The 16580-nt window shown below is 41.8% G+C and overlaps 1 protein-coding gene across 1 annotated transcript in view; it reads left to right on the top strand.

Moving 5' to 3' along the window:
• Positions 1-6451, top strand: part of LOC311147989 (E3 ubiquitin-protein ligase UBR4-like) — a gene marked incomplete at its 5' end in the record, with an annotated part of 129360 nt that extends 122909 nt beyond the window's left edge. The window contains 7 exons of the mRNA XM_084184859.1: positions 1248-1390; positions 1774-1899; positions 3050-3244; positions 3870-4094; positions 4414-4504; positions 4714-4876; positions 5116-6451. Coding sequence (XP_084040985.1) covers positions 1248-1390; positions 1774-1899; positions 3050-3244; positions 3870-4094; positions 4414-4504; positions 4714-4876; positions 5116-5180 — 1008 coding nt within the window. The 3' untranslated portion in view covers positions 5181-6451. The remainder of the gene's footprint in view (positions 1-1247; positions 1391-1773; positions 1900-3049; positions 3245-3869; positions 4095-4413; positions 4505-4713; positions 4877-5115) is intronic.
• Between the last annotated feature and the right edge of the window lie 10129 nt (positions 6452-16580).

Genomic DNA, 16580 nt, shown 5'->3' with positions numbered 1-16580 from the left:
AACGAGTGCACCAGGGAGAACGCAACAAGCACGTAGATGCAATAAGTGAAAACACTATGATCTAACTGGGGATAGCTAGCTAACATTAATGTCACAAAGCATGAGGCGCTAGCCAGGTAACTTTCTTTCTAAAATAACTTTAATATTTCTGAGTTAGTCAGATATTAATTTTTAGAAAGACTTGAAATTGGCATGGGAGCTAACTAGCTAGCAAGCTACCAGCTAGCTGTAGCTAGCTAGCTGCTTATCAATGGTAGATAACTGGTTAATTAACTATTTCTGTAGCTGGCTAATTAATTTGATCATGCTTTGTGATACACCCGGTTTTAGGCTGTTTTAGTCCACATATGTCGCCCTGTTGCCTAGCTACAGTAGAACCTGATAAACAACATGAAGGAAACAGTAAAATTGGCCATGCTTTTTTTTTGTCCTAACAGATCCATGATGAGAGGATCTAGCTAGTGTATCCCTCTGTCCTTCCGAATCTTGTTGAAAGTAGTTGTCCAGTTTATCAGGTCCCAGGCTCCCATGACTGTTACGATTATTTATTTACAAGTTAATTACAATTTGCTTTAGCGCCATCTGTACCTGAGAGCAAATCTAGTCTCACGTACGGAGGTAAGCCGTCTGGCGCGAGAGACTCATTTGGATGGAGACTACAGCGGACCCAGAAGTTCTGACTGAACGGACGCACATTTGAGCGCCCCAGGACGGTCCATTTACTTTACTTATGCTCTGAAATCCTGCGATTTCATTGGTGGCAGTTCCCCCTCATAGCAAATAGCTGGCAAAACAATCCAAGCAATGTTCTCACGGCCTATGGAGGAGGCGGAGCTTCTGTTACTGGCAGTCACTGAGGGGCGGAGTAGTAAGTAACTGAACAGCTAGTTTTAAACAATATCTTTTTGAGCATTTAAAACATATTTTTTATCATTCTCAAGTGGGACGCCGCCCCTAATGCCCTAATGGGCAGACCGCCGCTGTCTACCTGTACCCCTGATGCTCCCCACACTCACTTTGGGAAGCACTGTATTATACAACTCTACCTTCATCTTTTACACATTTGAATTGGTCAAATGTTCCACTCTTGGCTGTGACTAAAACTGGTTTATTTTCATATGAAATGTTAAATGTTCCTTTTTATTCCAAATGTAAGCCTTTGTTCATGTGTCAGTTATATTTCAATGCATCTTTATCAAATGTTAACTCATATATTTCCTTATCTTTTCTACTGTGTCCTCCACTAGCCGACCAAGGTGCTGGGAATCTACACCTTTACGAAGCGCGTGGCCCTGGAGGACTTTGAGAACAAGCCCCGCAAGCAGCAGGGATACAGCACTGTGTCGCACTTTAACATAGTTCACTACGACTGCCACCTCGCAGCTGTCAGGTTAGTACACACACACACATACACACACACACACACACACACACACACACACGCACGCAAGCAGCAGGGATACAGCACTGTGTCGCACTTTAACATAGTTCACTACGACTGCCACCTCGCAGCTGTCAGGTTAGTACACACACACACATACACACACACACACACACACACACACACACACGCACGCAAGCAGCAGGGATACAGCACTGTGTCGCACTTTAACATAATCCACTACGACTGCCACCTCGCTACTGTCAGTTTCAAACAAACTATTATATTAATCTGACTATCCACAATAATCGTATTATTGTGTGTGCATGTAACCAACCTCTCTCTTCCGCTTCCTCTCTCTCTCTCTCTCGCTCTCTCCGTCCTCTATTCAGGCTTGCTCGCGGGCGTGAGGAGTGGGAAAGTGCTGCGTTGCAGAACGCCAACACCAAGTGCAATGGACTGCTTCCTGTCTGGGGGCCACATGTCCCCGAATCGGCCTTCGCCACCTGCCTGGCCAGGTACGACCAACTCACTTGGAATTGTAGCAACAGATACTTTAAATGTGTTATGTGCCAGGAGAACGTGTTGCCTTTCTGAAAACAGTAACAAAGCTTTTGGCTTGACAGTAGAAGTTGTGCTAGTCTTGCTAACACCAGACTCGAGAGTCTGGAACGTCTGCTTTGATGTATCGGCACAAAGCAATGATAATGAAGGGGCTGTGGCCTCAGACTGCACCCTACGCTGGTTGGATACCCCCGTTTCGAATTTAACTAATCATGATTTGTTTTACATAGGACCACCCCAGCCCTTCCGGTTCCAGACAGCCCTTACATTTACATTTTAGTCATTTAGCAGACGCTCTTATCCAGAGCGACTTACAGTTAGTGAGTGCATACATTATTTTTATTTTTCATACTGGGGAATCGAACCCACAACCCTGGCGTTGCAAACTGAGCTACATCCCTTCTAGGATAACCAAACACACACAGTAACTAGCTGTCACAAACCTTCGGAGTTCAGACGTCGTTTGACGCTAATATCATGAACAGGGCGCATAAATCATCACACACATTTTCAAAACGTCATTAATGACCCTTCTACACTAAAAACAAGTGACATATTAGACAACCGCAACCTGTTAAACGTTACGATCTTGTTGCTAGAATGTAGCAAGTAACGTTAGCTAGCATTGTTCAGCCCGTAGAAAGGCAGCCAACTAATAACTTTAGCTTGCTTGCTTGCTATCAGCTCGAAAATCGGCTAGCTAATCAAATGTATGTTTTAGTTATAAATTAAGTAGTTGGCTCATTATAGGCTGAACATTTCCTTACCTGACTGAAGTTCCTTCTTGGATGTCCTCTGTTTACATAGTAGGGCAATGATGTGAATCACCCATGCATTCTAGCTAGCCTGCTACTGTACGACCCATGGTTACTTCTGGCAAGTTTCCCCCAAGCCCCCAAATTAGCGTGCAAATAGCGTGGATATGAGAACCAATCAAAAAGTAGCTAAAATGTTTTGCTAACCTCCCTTATTACAAGCCCGAGATACCAGACCAGTCACAGCTCGCTGTTTATTTCTATATGAGCCATCTTTTCACGTTCATCAAATCCCCAGAACTCCCATTTAAAGTCCTACTGTATCTATCTCTCTCTCTCTCTCTCCCAGGCACAACACGTATCTGCAGGAGTGTACGGGGCAGAGAGAGCCCACCTACCAGCTGAACATCCACGACACCAAGCTCCTGTTCCTGCGCTTCGCCACGGAGCAGTCCTTCAGCGTGGACACGGGAGGGGGAGGACGGGAGAGCAACATCCACCTCATCCCTTACATCATCCACACCGTGCTCTACGTCCTCAACACGTATGGAGACGTTACATCACATCATCTATATTTCTGTCTCTCTGAGTCTCTCTACCTCTCTCTTTCTTCCTCAACGCGTCTGGAGCTATTTGTTTATATACGCAAACATAGGAGATCACTAAAATGATGTTTGAGATGGTCACACAGTTATCATCCAGAAGTGACTCTGTTGTGGGCGGTGGGGTGGCAAGATGTTTTAATGTTTGTTTTTCTGAAATGAAACTGAAATTGTCCTCTCTCCGTCTCTTACTCTCTCTCTCTCTCCCTCCCTCTCCCTCTCTCTCTCTCTCTCTCCTCTCTCTCTCTCTCTCTCTCTCTCTCTCTCTCTCCGTCTCTTACTCTCCTCTCCCTCTCCCTCTCCCTCTCCCCTCTCTCTCTCTCTCTCCTCTCTCTCTCTCTCTCTCTCTCTCTCTCTCTCTCTCTCTCTCTCTCTCTCTCTCCTCTCTCTCTCTCTCTCTCTTCTCTCTCTCTTCTCTCTCTCTCTCCTCTCTCTCTCTCTCTCTCTCTCTCTCTCTCTCTCTCTCTCTCTCTCTCTCTCTCTCTCTCTCTCTCTCTGACTGTCTGTCACTCCCTCAATCACACTATACTATATATCTATGGCTCTGTCTTTTTTGGTCGTCTGCAGTACTCGGGCTACTAGTCGTGAGGAGAAGAACCTGCAGTGTTTCCTGGAGCAGCCGTGTGAGAAGTGGGTGGAGAGCAGCTGTGACGTGGACGGTCCCCACTACTACACCGTGTTGGCCATGCACATCCTGTCTCCTGAACGCTGGATGAACACACGCCTCACCTTCCTACGCAGGCTCCTCGTCACCGTGCACGCACGCAAGGTCTCCGCTGTCTTCGCCAACAAGTAAGAAACTGTTCCAGAACTTTTCTATTTTTTTCCCATTTGATATGCCATTTTAGAAGATCTTTGGCCATTTATCACAGCTTTTATCCACCTGCGGTTCACCGAGTGCATGCGTTTTAGTATGTGTTTGGGATCCCTGCGAGGATTAAACCCACGACCTTGACTCAATATTTTTTTATCAGTATTGGAGTCAAATCTAGTCAGTTGTAAGATTCTTCTGTGAGCTTTATACTGTGTTGATCAAATATAATTATCTTCGGGGTTTAGCTGCAGTGTGTCTGTGTCTGTGAATTCTTTCTAATCTTCTTAATCTCTCCAGACTCACAGATAAACAGTCCAAGGAGTATGCAGTGTACCGCTCCCCTCTCCTCTTCTGGGGCCTGGTGGAGCTCATCTATGACATGTTCAGGGTAGGAGGGAGTTATCCTACCAACAAAACCATTTTTACTTAGACATCACACAACGGTTGTGTGACAATAATTGTGCAGATACTCTTAGTAACACAACCATTGTGTCAAATGCTTTGTACATTTAAGATGTACAACATGGGTGTGAACTGTGTTTCTTCAGTGTTCAGTTCACTCAGACCTCTCTCTCCCCGGCTTTTCTCCCACTGTAGAAAGTACCCACCAGCAACACAGAGGGAGGCTGGTCCTTCTCGCTGGCAGAGTACGTGCGACACAACGACATGCCCATCTACGAGGCCTCGGAGCGCGTGCTCAAGGCCTACCAGGAAGAACTCATGCCCGCTGAATCCTTCTCTGAGTTCCTGGATGTCGTAGGTCAGTGTTGCCAGGCATATGTGTGCAGTACACTTCGATTGCTACTGCGAAGGTTACATACTGTAGTATCAAATGCTGCCTTTTTGCCTCTATTTTTTCTACTCTTTCAGGGTTTATTGTGTTAATTAAATGTGAATAGTTATACCGTCTAAATGACCTAAACCTGAAACAGAAACGGTGTACATTGTGTGTAAGATTCAGACAGAGTCTAACTCTCAGTTTTAATATTTTGTTTCCAGGACTTCTCTCTGACATTCCGGACCCAGACCTCTTCCTGCAAGACCTGTTGAACTCTGTGCCCTGATGGCATTCAGTACCAGACCACCCTGCCCCCCAAGACAGGAGCCCCACACATTGGTCCTGCTAACAGCACCTCCATGGGGCAACTCTCAACCCGGGAAAACCCCTCGCTCCCCAACTTCTCCTAGCTTGACATACACACGCATTACCGTAACAGAGACACACAGACACATCACATCACATCCGTTTCCTGTTCTCCACCAGGGTTTTATCCCTCTGCATCACCTTCAACTAGAACTCTTTAAAGCAGATCTTATATATGCGTCGTCTGAGTGAAGAGTCAGTTGGTGCATTATGACCATGTTGCTGTAACATTTAATACACACGGTAAACAAACCCCATGCTTTTCTCAATATACCCCACATAAAATGTCTGGGTTGCAATCTTCAAGTAACTTAAAAAAAAAAAAAAAAAAACATTGTTTTGAGATTCGATCACAGCGTATTAAGAGTGACGTGTGTTTTTCTTTTTTGGGGGGGTTTGTTTTATAAGAAGTTTAAGATTAGGTCTTTTTTTTTCTTTTTTTTTGTCATGACAAATTATTGGGCTTTTCAAAAGGGAGGCAGGAAGGAGGCTTCACTAGGATGGTGAACTAAAATAACTAATCCTGTTGTGTCAGTTACTATTCTCCTTACTAGCCTGGGTGCCAGATCTATTTGTGCTGACGGTAGATCTGGAAGGACCAGGCTAGGTCTTGACTGGAGTTAGAGTGGAAGGGGAATACACTAATGTTTGCGTTGGTTTCTCTTCTTGGTGACCCAATCAGATGAAAAGAGAAAATAACAAAAAGGTGTATTTGTTGAGCCCCCCCCCCCTAACTTAAATTCTAATAATCCTGATTTCTGATTGGTTCTTCCTGCTCCAATGAAATGTCACAATTTACAGTATTGACCCAAATGAATAATAATAACAATAAAATGGCCGTGCATCCTTCCTTTGGATTTGACACGCTTCTCTCTTTCTTTTTGATGTTTTGTTTTCTGGTTGATTTGTTGTTTCTGGTAAAGCAAGGTGCCGCTGAGTTCTTCAAACCTTGGTGATTTTAAATGTATTAACTCTTTAATATATAGACGCCCGCGTCCATAGCCACACGTGAAACGGCGTCTTCAGAGCTGATGGTGTGGAGTTAAAAAATGTTAAAAACACCCAATTTAGTGTTACTCTCTTGTCTGACCTATTCTGTTACAGCTGCTACAATGTTCAACTGTTGCTGAATGTCTGCTTTTTGGATTAGCAATGATTTAATAAAGGCGTGATAATAATTCCACATCCATCGCTCTGTGTCACGCCTGGTTTATTATAATATTTTTATTGCCGCACGAATACATTGACGTTTATTTACCGGAGTGCTGTCCTAGTTCTGTTCTTTGGATTATTTCCGAGGGGATCCAGCACCCGATTTAAATTTAAGGTGGAGTCGAGCCCGTTTCTATTTTTATTATAATATTTAGCAAGGATTTTTGTTATGAAACAAACTTTCTTAATCCTCTATGGACTTTTGTAGCACTCTTCAAATTACGGCTCTATTCAATCGGCATCATGGAAGTTCAGCTTTACAGCGTGATTGACATTTTTCCATTTAAAAATCTTATGTTTTAGGCATAGTTATAGTGATCAAACACGTCAATTCTGGTCTTCATTTTGACAATTTGTTGCAAAAGTTATTTATTTTGTTATTTTAGTAGTAAATCTAGATCTTTTCGCCCCTAGCGGTTCAACTCTACCATTGAAATTATGATGTAGAGGCCTTACTTAATCTCAGGGGAGGGGTTCGGTATGGAATAATGCTGCGTTCAAAACAACTGGGAACTCGGAAATCTTCTGACTTCAGTGCATTCAAGACAACTGGGAAAAAAAATCGTTTTGAACGGTCATCCAACTCGGGAACTCAGGCCTCTTTCTAGAGCAAAGACTTTCCGACCTGAAGATCACTGACGTCATGATTTGACCTCGTTTTTTCCCCCTGAGTTTCCAGTTGTCTTGAAAGCACAATAACGCTCCCTTCTAGATGTGCTGGGTGGTAACACCAAAGACAGTACAGTGTGTAGATAGGCTAAAACTGCTTCTCCAATAGAAATCCCTGATCACATGGCGACTTCGGCTAGTTAAAGATGCACTATGCATTTCCTAAAATTCTAATAGTTTGCCTAATTTCAGTTTATGTGACAAAACAAGCAAGTATAGTGTAGAGAATCATAACCAAAAATATTGTATTTTCAGCTGTTTGAAGCTGGTGTACAAAACTAGAAGTAAAAGACACAATGACACACAGAACAGATCTACCGCTTCTTAGACTTGATTTCAATGAGAATGATAGATCTATAACACTAATGTCTAATGTGAATTTGGTCGGGTCACCCAAAAAGTGAAATATTGCAGCGTTAAACTCATGCATAAGTAATTGGGTCAACTCGGGCACTCCTTCCATATAAAGTTGTTTTTGACGAAAACAGTTCATAACTTTAACAAGGTTGGAGTAATAACATGTTCAACTACAATCTAGGTTGTGCCTTTTTAGATTGAGAAAATGAACTGGTCTGTTTAGCAAGCGTTCACGGAAGTCTCACCATGTTGCGCCTCTGGGTTTAGAAACTCTGTGGTACCACGTCAAGGCATACTATAAAATCAGGTGACGGCGCACCTAATGGTCTTAGTAAGTGGAGTGTGACAATATATATTTTTTATGACGCTTCCTTGACTAGACTAGTTACACAAAATTCGAAAGGCACATTTCCACACGTGACCAAATTCCAACGTTTTTCCTTCCTGTTTCATACACGTGTATGTGTTCTTGCGAAGAAGCTAGTAGGCTATGATGATTATACGTTTTATATTCGTAGCTACATCATCATAATAAATGACAATGGTGGTCATGTCAACTCATTGTATTTTCCCCAGTTGATATGACTGATTGGTGGCGCAGTCACCCTGTGAGAGGGGTCGCCCTGGTAGTAGTTGTAGGGTTTTATACAGTACCCCCAATCTGTGAGTTAATTTGACCATTGGAAAAAGAGCTACTGCCCAAATACTGCAATGCGGGTTGGATTGAATTGAGCCCCTGTGGCTCTATTAAATCCGCGTCGTGGAATTTCAGTTTTACAGCGTGATTGAAATTTAAAGGCAATGTTTCCGCTTTAGCGGAGACCGGTAAACGCTGCATGTCGGCTCAATCGTAAATGACCTTTACATTTATATTAAGGAATGTATAACGCTTCAGATTTACAGATTGAATAGATCTCCTAATCATAATTTACAAGGTGATGATTGCACCTTTCTTCCGAACACAATACCGCAATAAATTAGTCAACATTTCAACAAAAACAAAAAAATGTGGCGCCCAATGGGGGATTTCCTGGGGCCCAACGTTTTTCCTGATCTGGTAGGCTAACCAAGTGGTTCTCAAACTCAGGACCCCCAGCTGGTTCATGTATTTAATCTATTCCAGAACTAAGCAAAACCTGATTCAACTTGTCAACCATTGACGTCACCGAGTCTTTTGCCCTGCTGAAATGGTGTAAAACAAACTAGGCTACACTGCATTACACACTGCAATGAATACACCAAACAGGAGCCCTCTGCCTGCCCAGCCTTTTTAGTGCTGCCTAAAAACCACCATTTCTGTATGTATACGGTGACACTTTTGGAGACGGCGTCAAAGTGGTTTTCCAAAGTCATTTTGATTTTTTGATTCGTCCAAATAAATTATATTTTGGGGCGTTCATTCTCTGAGGGAGGGAGCGCAACGATCAGAAGGAGAACCGGAGGTCAACTTTGTTAGCTTGCTAGTACCATAGCACATTTTGTTAGCCCATGATGATGTTATTCAGAGTTATTGACCTCACAGTAAACCAGATTCGAGTAACACGTTTCAACATGTTGACTCAAATGCTGCACTGATCGATAACTTTAAGCTAACTAACGAACGTTAGGGACTACCCAGTCTAGCTAGCAGTGCTGCTAACATTAGCAACCTAGCAAATTGTATTAACAGGGTTTTGACAGTACTTTTATTGATTAGCTATCTGGACGCTGAATCCAGCTGCTGGAGCTCAATTCACCACCCGACAAAGTATCACTAACTAACCAATTACTGTCTAATCAAGTACTGTCCAAATATGCTAAAAAAATGACTAATAAAGATAGCTAGCTAACTTAAGCCTAATATGACGTTAGCTACTTTTGGTCGTCAGCTCAATTAGCTAGCTAGCTATCTGTTGACAAAACAAAGCTGGATAGCTGAGTTGACATTTTTTCTAATTTATAGAAGATGGGCAAACATAATTTCTTCTTGAGAAAGAGGGCGAGAGATGCAGCTCAGCAAACACAGAGACGGTTGTTGTATTTTGCAGGAGTAAGTTAATAGTGTGTGTGTGTGTTTAAAATACAAGTACTTAGCATCTACAGTAGCTACATAGATGGGGTTGGATGACACTTCCATGGGGCATAAGTCAGCCTGTTGTGATTCTGGATGGCCAGATTGCTAGCAAGAATGACACTGCCATGTGGGGAATCATAAATGGCTTATTTCAGCATGTTATTGATAGCCATGTCTTGTTTTGAGGTGTTTTGACTGATTTCATGTCAATGCAATTATGGCTAAAGTTCGCTAACTAGCTAACCAACAACTGTAACGATGTATTTGAAACAATAAGTGGTCATTCAAATCAAATCAAATCGTATTTGCCACATGCGCTGAATACAACAGGTGTAGACATTACCGTGAAATGCTTACTTACAGCCCTTAACCAACAATGCATTTATTTTTAAATAAAAAAGTAAAATAAAACAACAACAAAAAAGTGTTTAGGAAAAAAAAGAGCAGAAGTAAAATAAAGCCCAGCCAACAGCGAGTTGCAGTAATCCAGACGGGAGATGACAAGTGCCTGGATTAGGACCTGTGCCGCTTCCTGTGTAAGGCAGGGTCGTACTCTCCGAATGTTGTAGAGCATGAACCTACAGGATCGGGTCACCGCCTTGATGTTAGCGGAGTTGAATGCTAAGAGTTGAATGCTAATCAGGTTTAAGATTGAGTGAACTGCTATTATCATTAAGGAACATAAATTGTCCCATATCCCAGTTAGCAGCTGTGCGAGATCTTTCAGTGCATTAAGACGTCTACATACCTGGTTTAGGAGCCCAATGACCCAAGATAGAATGCATCATGACAATTGACAAAGTTATACATACTAACACGCTTGGGAAAGAGTGAAGTCATAGACAGGTTTGCACCGACAGTTTCATTTAGTTTCATTTCTAATCTTTATGGATGGATTAACAGCCTAGTACTGTGTAATATAACTCGTAAACATTGTGAATATTTAGTTGGAGAAGGGATTGTATGGTCGTGTGTAAAATTGTGAAGTTTTGTTACTACAGTTATAATAAAGCCTACTGTTAATGCGAGTTTACGCAATTCCGACAATCAAAAGAATGGCAGCCTAAAATCCCAATCCTATATTGCGCGTAACTAGCACATTATTTCATGCAAAACATTAATTTGTGGTTTAGGCTGCCACCCTCTGGATTGTTTTGGAACTGCACAGTTCGCGCAGCATGACCAGCTCAAATTATTTAGCAGTAATGTGACCAACCATCTACATGAGGCTTTTTTTATTATTATTGCCAATTAAATATTGGACATGGTTTATGAAAACATTGCAACAAAATGATACAAATACTTTTTCCAACAATTTTTCTTAAAGTTTCACGTTTTATTTGTAGTATGTACAGGATACACATGGTATACACAGTCCGATTAAATAAATGCTTCCTTGTAGGTTCCTTCTGGATAATTCAACAACAATAAGAAATAATGAAAGATAAGAAAACGAACATAAAGTGAATGTCTCAGTAGAACAGAATAAACATGTTAGCATCAGAATAATACAGGAAGGAACCATTTATAGTACAATATTTACACCTGTATCAGGAAAGGGGGAGATTGGGGGGCAGGTGTTTAAATTGTGCAGTATTAGCAACAGTAAATAACAGCCTGGTAGCAGCAGAAAATTTAAAACTACAAGATTGCACTGTTGATGGAAGGAAATAGTATATTAAATGTCCATTTGGTTTGCCAGTTTCAAACCCAGAGGCAGACCTCCTTCAGTTGTAGCAGTCGTCAGTGGTGGCAAAAGTACCCAATTGTCATACTTGAGTAAAAGTAAAGATACCTTAATAGAAAATGACAAGTGAAAGTCACCCAGTAAAATACTACTTGAGTAAAAGTATTTGGTTTTAAATATACTTAAGTATCAAAAGTAAATGCAATTGCTAAAATATACTTAAGTATTAAAAATATAAATAATTTCAAATTCTTTATATTAAGCAAACCAGACGTCACATACTCCAACACTCAGACATCATTTACAGACGAAGCGTTTGAGTCCACCACATAAGAGACAGTGGGGATGACCAGGGATGTTCTCTTGATTAGTGTGTGAATTTGGCAATTTTCCTGTCCTGCTAAGCATTCAAAATGTAACGAGTACTTTTGGGTGTCAGGGAAAATGCATGGAGTAAAAAGTACATACTTTTTTTTTTAGGAATGTAGTGAAGTAAAAGACGTCAAAAATATAAATAGTTAAAGTACAGATACCCACACCAAAAAATACTTAAATAGTACTTTAAAGTATTTTTACACCACTGGCAGTCATAGTAGCTTGCATGGTATTCAGCATGCTTCTCTTTGTTCTAACCAGACCATATACCACAAGTCCTCTCTCCCTTTCCTCAACAGCTGCTAAAGGCATTAGATCAGGAACCACCGGAGGAGACTCGCAGGGAGGCAGGCGTGGGAAAACATCAGGCAGTACTGAGACATGGCCCCCAGGTGGTGCTGTAGAGAGATGTACAAAATAATCACACATACAGCACTATCCAACACAAACATTATTCAAGTAATTCCCAGGCTTCGCATTCACAGCTCCTAGCGCAGTCAGTCAGTAGGACATTATGTTGGCTAGTGGGAAGGAACCCATGCCAATGCAGCACAGTGGTAGTTATAATCCCTTAGCTGTGCTGTGGAGCTGTTCACAAGCTCAATGTTCCGCCACTGGAAAAGTAGAGACCACAATCATTGAAGAGAAAGTGAGAGCCTTTGGAGATGGGTGTGTGAGTGAGGCCACGTTGGGCAGTTTGCTGCTGAGCCCAAACGTGAGAGGAAAAGAAATGGCAGAGGAGATTTTAGTAAAGAGTGCTACTAAAGCTGGTCTGTAATATTGCACTCAGAGCACTCGGGGGACAGCTGTGCTTAATGAGAAGCGGTGTTGTGAAGCCTGGAAATGACTTTGGCCTTGTCTAGACTTGACAATTTAAAGTAGTTTTTGTATTCTGATCGTGGAGTTATGATCATGGAATTCCGAAAACATCAAGCGTCTACACTTACAGTTAAATGTGTCCACCACCATGTCCACATTGTGTCCGGATTCCCTTTTCGCGCGATATATTCAAATGCCACTATGCATTCTGCAAACGGTGGAATAGGCTACATTTGAAGTAGCTTGCTAGCCAGCAAGCAAAGCTAAAGGGATCGCAAACCCGCTTAGCTAGCATAACTCTAGCCAAACAAAAACATATATTTTCTAAATATTAGCTAGCTGGTTAGCATTTATGAGGCCAGAACACACGTTCCTCACACGCCAGGAACGTATAGACGAGTTGGTTCTTTAGCCAAACAATCGTTACAGTTGTTAGCTAGCTAATTTTTTGCCATATTAGCATTGACATGAAATTAGTCAAAACATGGTATCAAGAACAAGATTAAGCTAGCTGAAACAAGTCAAATTACGATTCCCCACATGGCAGTTTCTTGTCATTATTTAGCCATCCAGACTCACAACAACTCACTGACTCCTGCCCCATTGAAGCGTGCGTTTTCGTGACGTTGTCAGCTAACCCCATCTATAGAGAGCAATAGTAATGGCGTCTTTTTGTAGGCACTAACTCCGCCATGGTTCGTTGGACAAAGCCTATGTGGAAATGGATGGCGTTTTTGGAGTTTTTTTGTGGATAAACGCAGAAAATAATGTCTGTGGTAAACACAGGCTTCTGAGATGTTATACGTTTTATTCGATAAGATCATCTTCATCAGCTAATGTCACTCTTGATGATTTATGAAGCCTTTATGTGCTTTTTTTAAATATACATAAATGCTTCAAAAATCACAAAATGTCATGTTAACTGACTGATTTTATTTCATAGAACAAAACATATAAGATCTCCTAAGCCTGTGTTAACCTCAGACCTTATTTTCAGCGTTTATCCCCAAACCCTATTCTTTCCCCATTAATTTTCGCCATAGAAATGGCTGAACGGACAAGAGGTAACTCATTTTGGGGTTTTAGGACTACACGCTTGCGAGCTCTATTTCCTCCAACATAATAACATTAATGAAAAGGTGCCTCTTGCTCCCAAAACATACGTTTTCTCTTGTTGGCAGGACACAGTCTTTTCACTCCACTTCGACACAAAGTGATTTTCATAGCAGGTTAGGATAATATTTTCGCTAACTCTTAACCATTTTCCTAACCTTAACCTCAGTCTCCTAACCTGCTGCGTAAATTCTCCTAACCTGCTACGAAAAAAAGTCACTTCAGGTAAGCTGAGACTGCATTCAGGTTAGCTGATACTGCATTCAGGTTAGCAGAGACTGCATTCAGGTGAGCAGAGACTGCATTCAGGTTAGCTGAGACTGCATTCACGGTAAACGCTGAATATGTCGTCTCAATCTAAAATGACCTTTACATTTCTATCACGTAATCTGTAAACTTCTGGATACAGGTTGAAGAGGGCCCAGATTCAATCAGATCAAAAGCGTTAACCTGTGACAATTGACACCCACATAGCTGATGTTTTGGCTGTGCTGGAGGTGTAACTGTGTTCGAATTTGTAAACAAGACTGCATGGAATTTCTCTTAGGCCCAAATTCCAACCCGATTTAAGCACATGTAAATGACACGGTCTAATTCCATTTTTATGCATATTTTGTCCTTGAATTTAAGTATGAGCATGCTATTCACCAGCTAGCTATTCGTTTTGGGATGGAGAGCGAATAAATGAAGGTGTGGCGGAGGTGTGTCTACAGATACACTGTATTCTGACCTTGACTTGATTCCATAATAATTCCACCACCTTTATGCAAGTATGGATCGCTGCAGCCCAATATGGCGATTGGAGTACGGGCGGAGTGGGTGTGTCGAAAGGAGTGGGTTTTATGGAAAGCGAATCAGCTAATTGGGCAGATTTATTGCCTCTGATTGGGCTGCACGACGAGTCGACCAGTGCACCAGTGTTGTATCAATGTGCCTGCCGACTTTATGTGCTTCCTACTGGGTATCGCGGTCGTGTCGCTTACGTTAGCTTACGTGGCCGTTTTTTTCTCAATATTTATTTCAAGTAGGATAGCAGCATACACGATAAATAACTAATATTGATAACCATCTAGATGTCACCTTCATGCATACATGCAGTACACTACTCAATGGAAGGGCATGAACCGCAACAATGAACCGCAACAATGAACCGCAACAACACCAAGACACATTGCTCTTCGCTCCCACCTGGTCTCAGAGTATTTCGTATCATTCTGTATGTATACTACCAGTCAAAGGTTTGGACACACCTACTCATTCAAGGGTTTTCCTTTATTTATAAAAAATGTTTTACATTGTAGAATAATAGTGAAGACATCAAAACTATTAAATAACACCAGAAAAGTGTTAAACAAATCAAAATATATTTTATATTTGAGATTCTTCAAATAGCCACTCTTTGCCTTGATGACAGCTTTGCACACTCTTGGCATTCTCTCAACCAGCTTCACGAGGTAGTCACCTGGAATGCATTTCAATTAACAGGTGTGCCTTCTTAAAAGTTAATTTGTGGAATTTCTTCCCTTCTTAATGCGTTTGAGCCAATCAGTTGTGTTGTGACAAGGTGGAGGGGAGGGGGGGGGGGGGGGGGGGGGGTATACAGAAGATATCCCTATTTGGTAAAAGACCAAGTCCATATTATGGCAAGAACAGCTCAAATAAGCAAAGAGAAATGACAGTCCATCATTACTTTAAGACATGAAGGTCAGTCAATACGGAACATTTAAAGAACTTTGAAAGTGTCTTCAAGTGCAGTCGCAAAAACCATCAAGCACTATGATGAAACTGGCTCTCATGAGGACCGCCACAGGAATGGAAGACCCAGAGTTACCTCTGCTGCAGAGGATAAGTTCATTAGAGTTACCAGCCTCAGAAATTGCAGCCCAAATAAATGCTTCACAGAGTTCAGGTCACAGACACATCTCAACATCAACTGTTCAGAGGGGACTGTGTGAATCAGGCCTTCATGGTCGAATTGCTGCAAAGAAACAACTACTAAAGGACACCAATAAGAAGAAGAGACCTGCTTGGGCCAAGAAACATGAGCAATGGACATTAGACCAGTGGAAATTTGTCCTTTGGTCTGGAGTCCAAATTTGAGATTTTTGGTTCCAAACGCTGTGTCTTTGTGAGACGCGGTGTGGGTGAACGGATGATCTCTGCATGTGTAGTTCCCACCATAAAGAAAGGAGGAGGAGGTGTTATGGTGTGGGGGTGTCTTGCTGGTGACACTGTCTGTGATGTATTTAGAATTCAAGGCACACTTAACCAGCATGGCTACCACAGCATTCTGCAGCGATACGCCATCCCATCTGGTTTGGGCTTAGTGGGACTATCTTTAGTTTTTCAACAGGACAATAACCCAACACACCTCCAGGCTGTGTAAGGCCTATTTGACCAAGAAGGAGAGTGATGGAGTGCTGCATCAGATGACCTGGCCTCCACAATCCCCTGACCTCAACCCATTATGAAACAAAGATAAATGACATAAAGAATGATAGTAAAAAGCTTTGGAGCACTTTAAATGACATTTTGGGAAAAAAGGCAAACTCAGCTCCATCATTCATTGAATCAGATTCATCACAAAACCAACTGATATTGCCAACTACTTTAATTATTTTTTCATTGGCAAGATTAGCAAACGTAGGCATGACATGCCAGCAACAATTGCTGCCACTACACATCCAATTGAATTCCGTAAAGTGAGTGTGGAAGAGGTGAAAAAATTATTGTTGTCTATCAACAATGAGGATAATAGCGGACGATATTGCCACTCCAATTTGCCATATTTTCAATTTAAGCCAACTAGAATGTGTGTGCCCCCAGGCTTGGAGGGAAGCAAAAGTCATTCCACTACCTAAGAATAGTAAAGCCCCCTTTACTGGCTCATATAGCCGACCAATTAACCTGTTACCAACCCTTAGTAAACTATTGGAAAAAATTGTGTTTGACCAGATACAATGCTATTTTACTGTAAACAAATTGACAACAAACTTTCTGCATGCTTATAGAGAAGGACATTCAACAAGCACAGC

This window comes from Coregonus lavaretus (genome assembly GCF_964263955.1).
Source record: "Coregonus lavaretus genome assembly, chromosome: 20".
NCBI lineage: Eukaryota > Metazoa > Chordata > Actinopteri > Salmoniformes > Salmonidae > Coregonus > Coregonus lavaretus.
The sequence above is the reverse complement of the archived record's forward strand: the minus strand, read 5'-3'. Positions and strand labels throughout refer to the sequence as shown.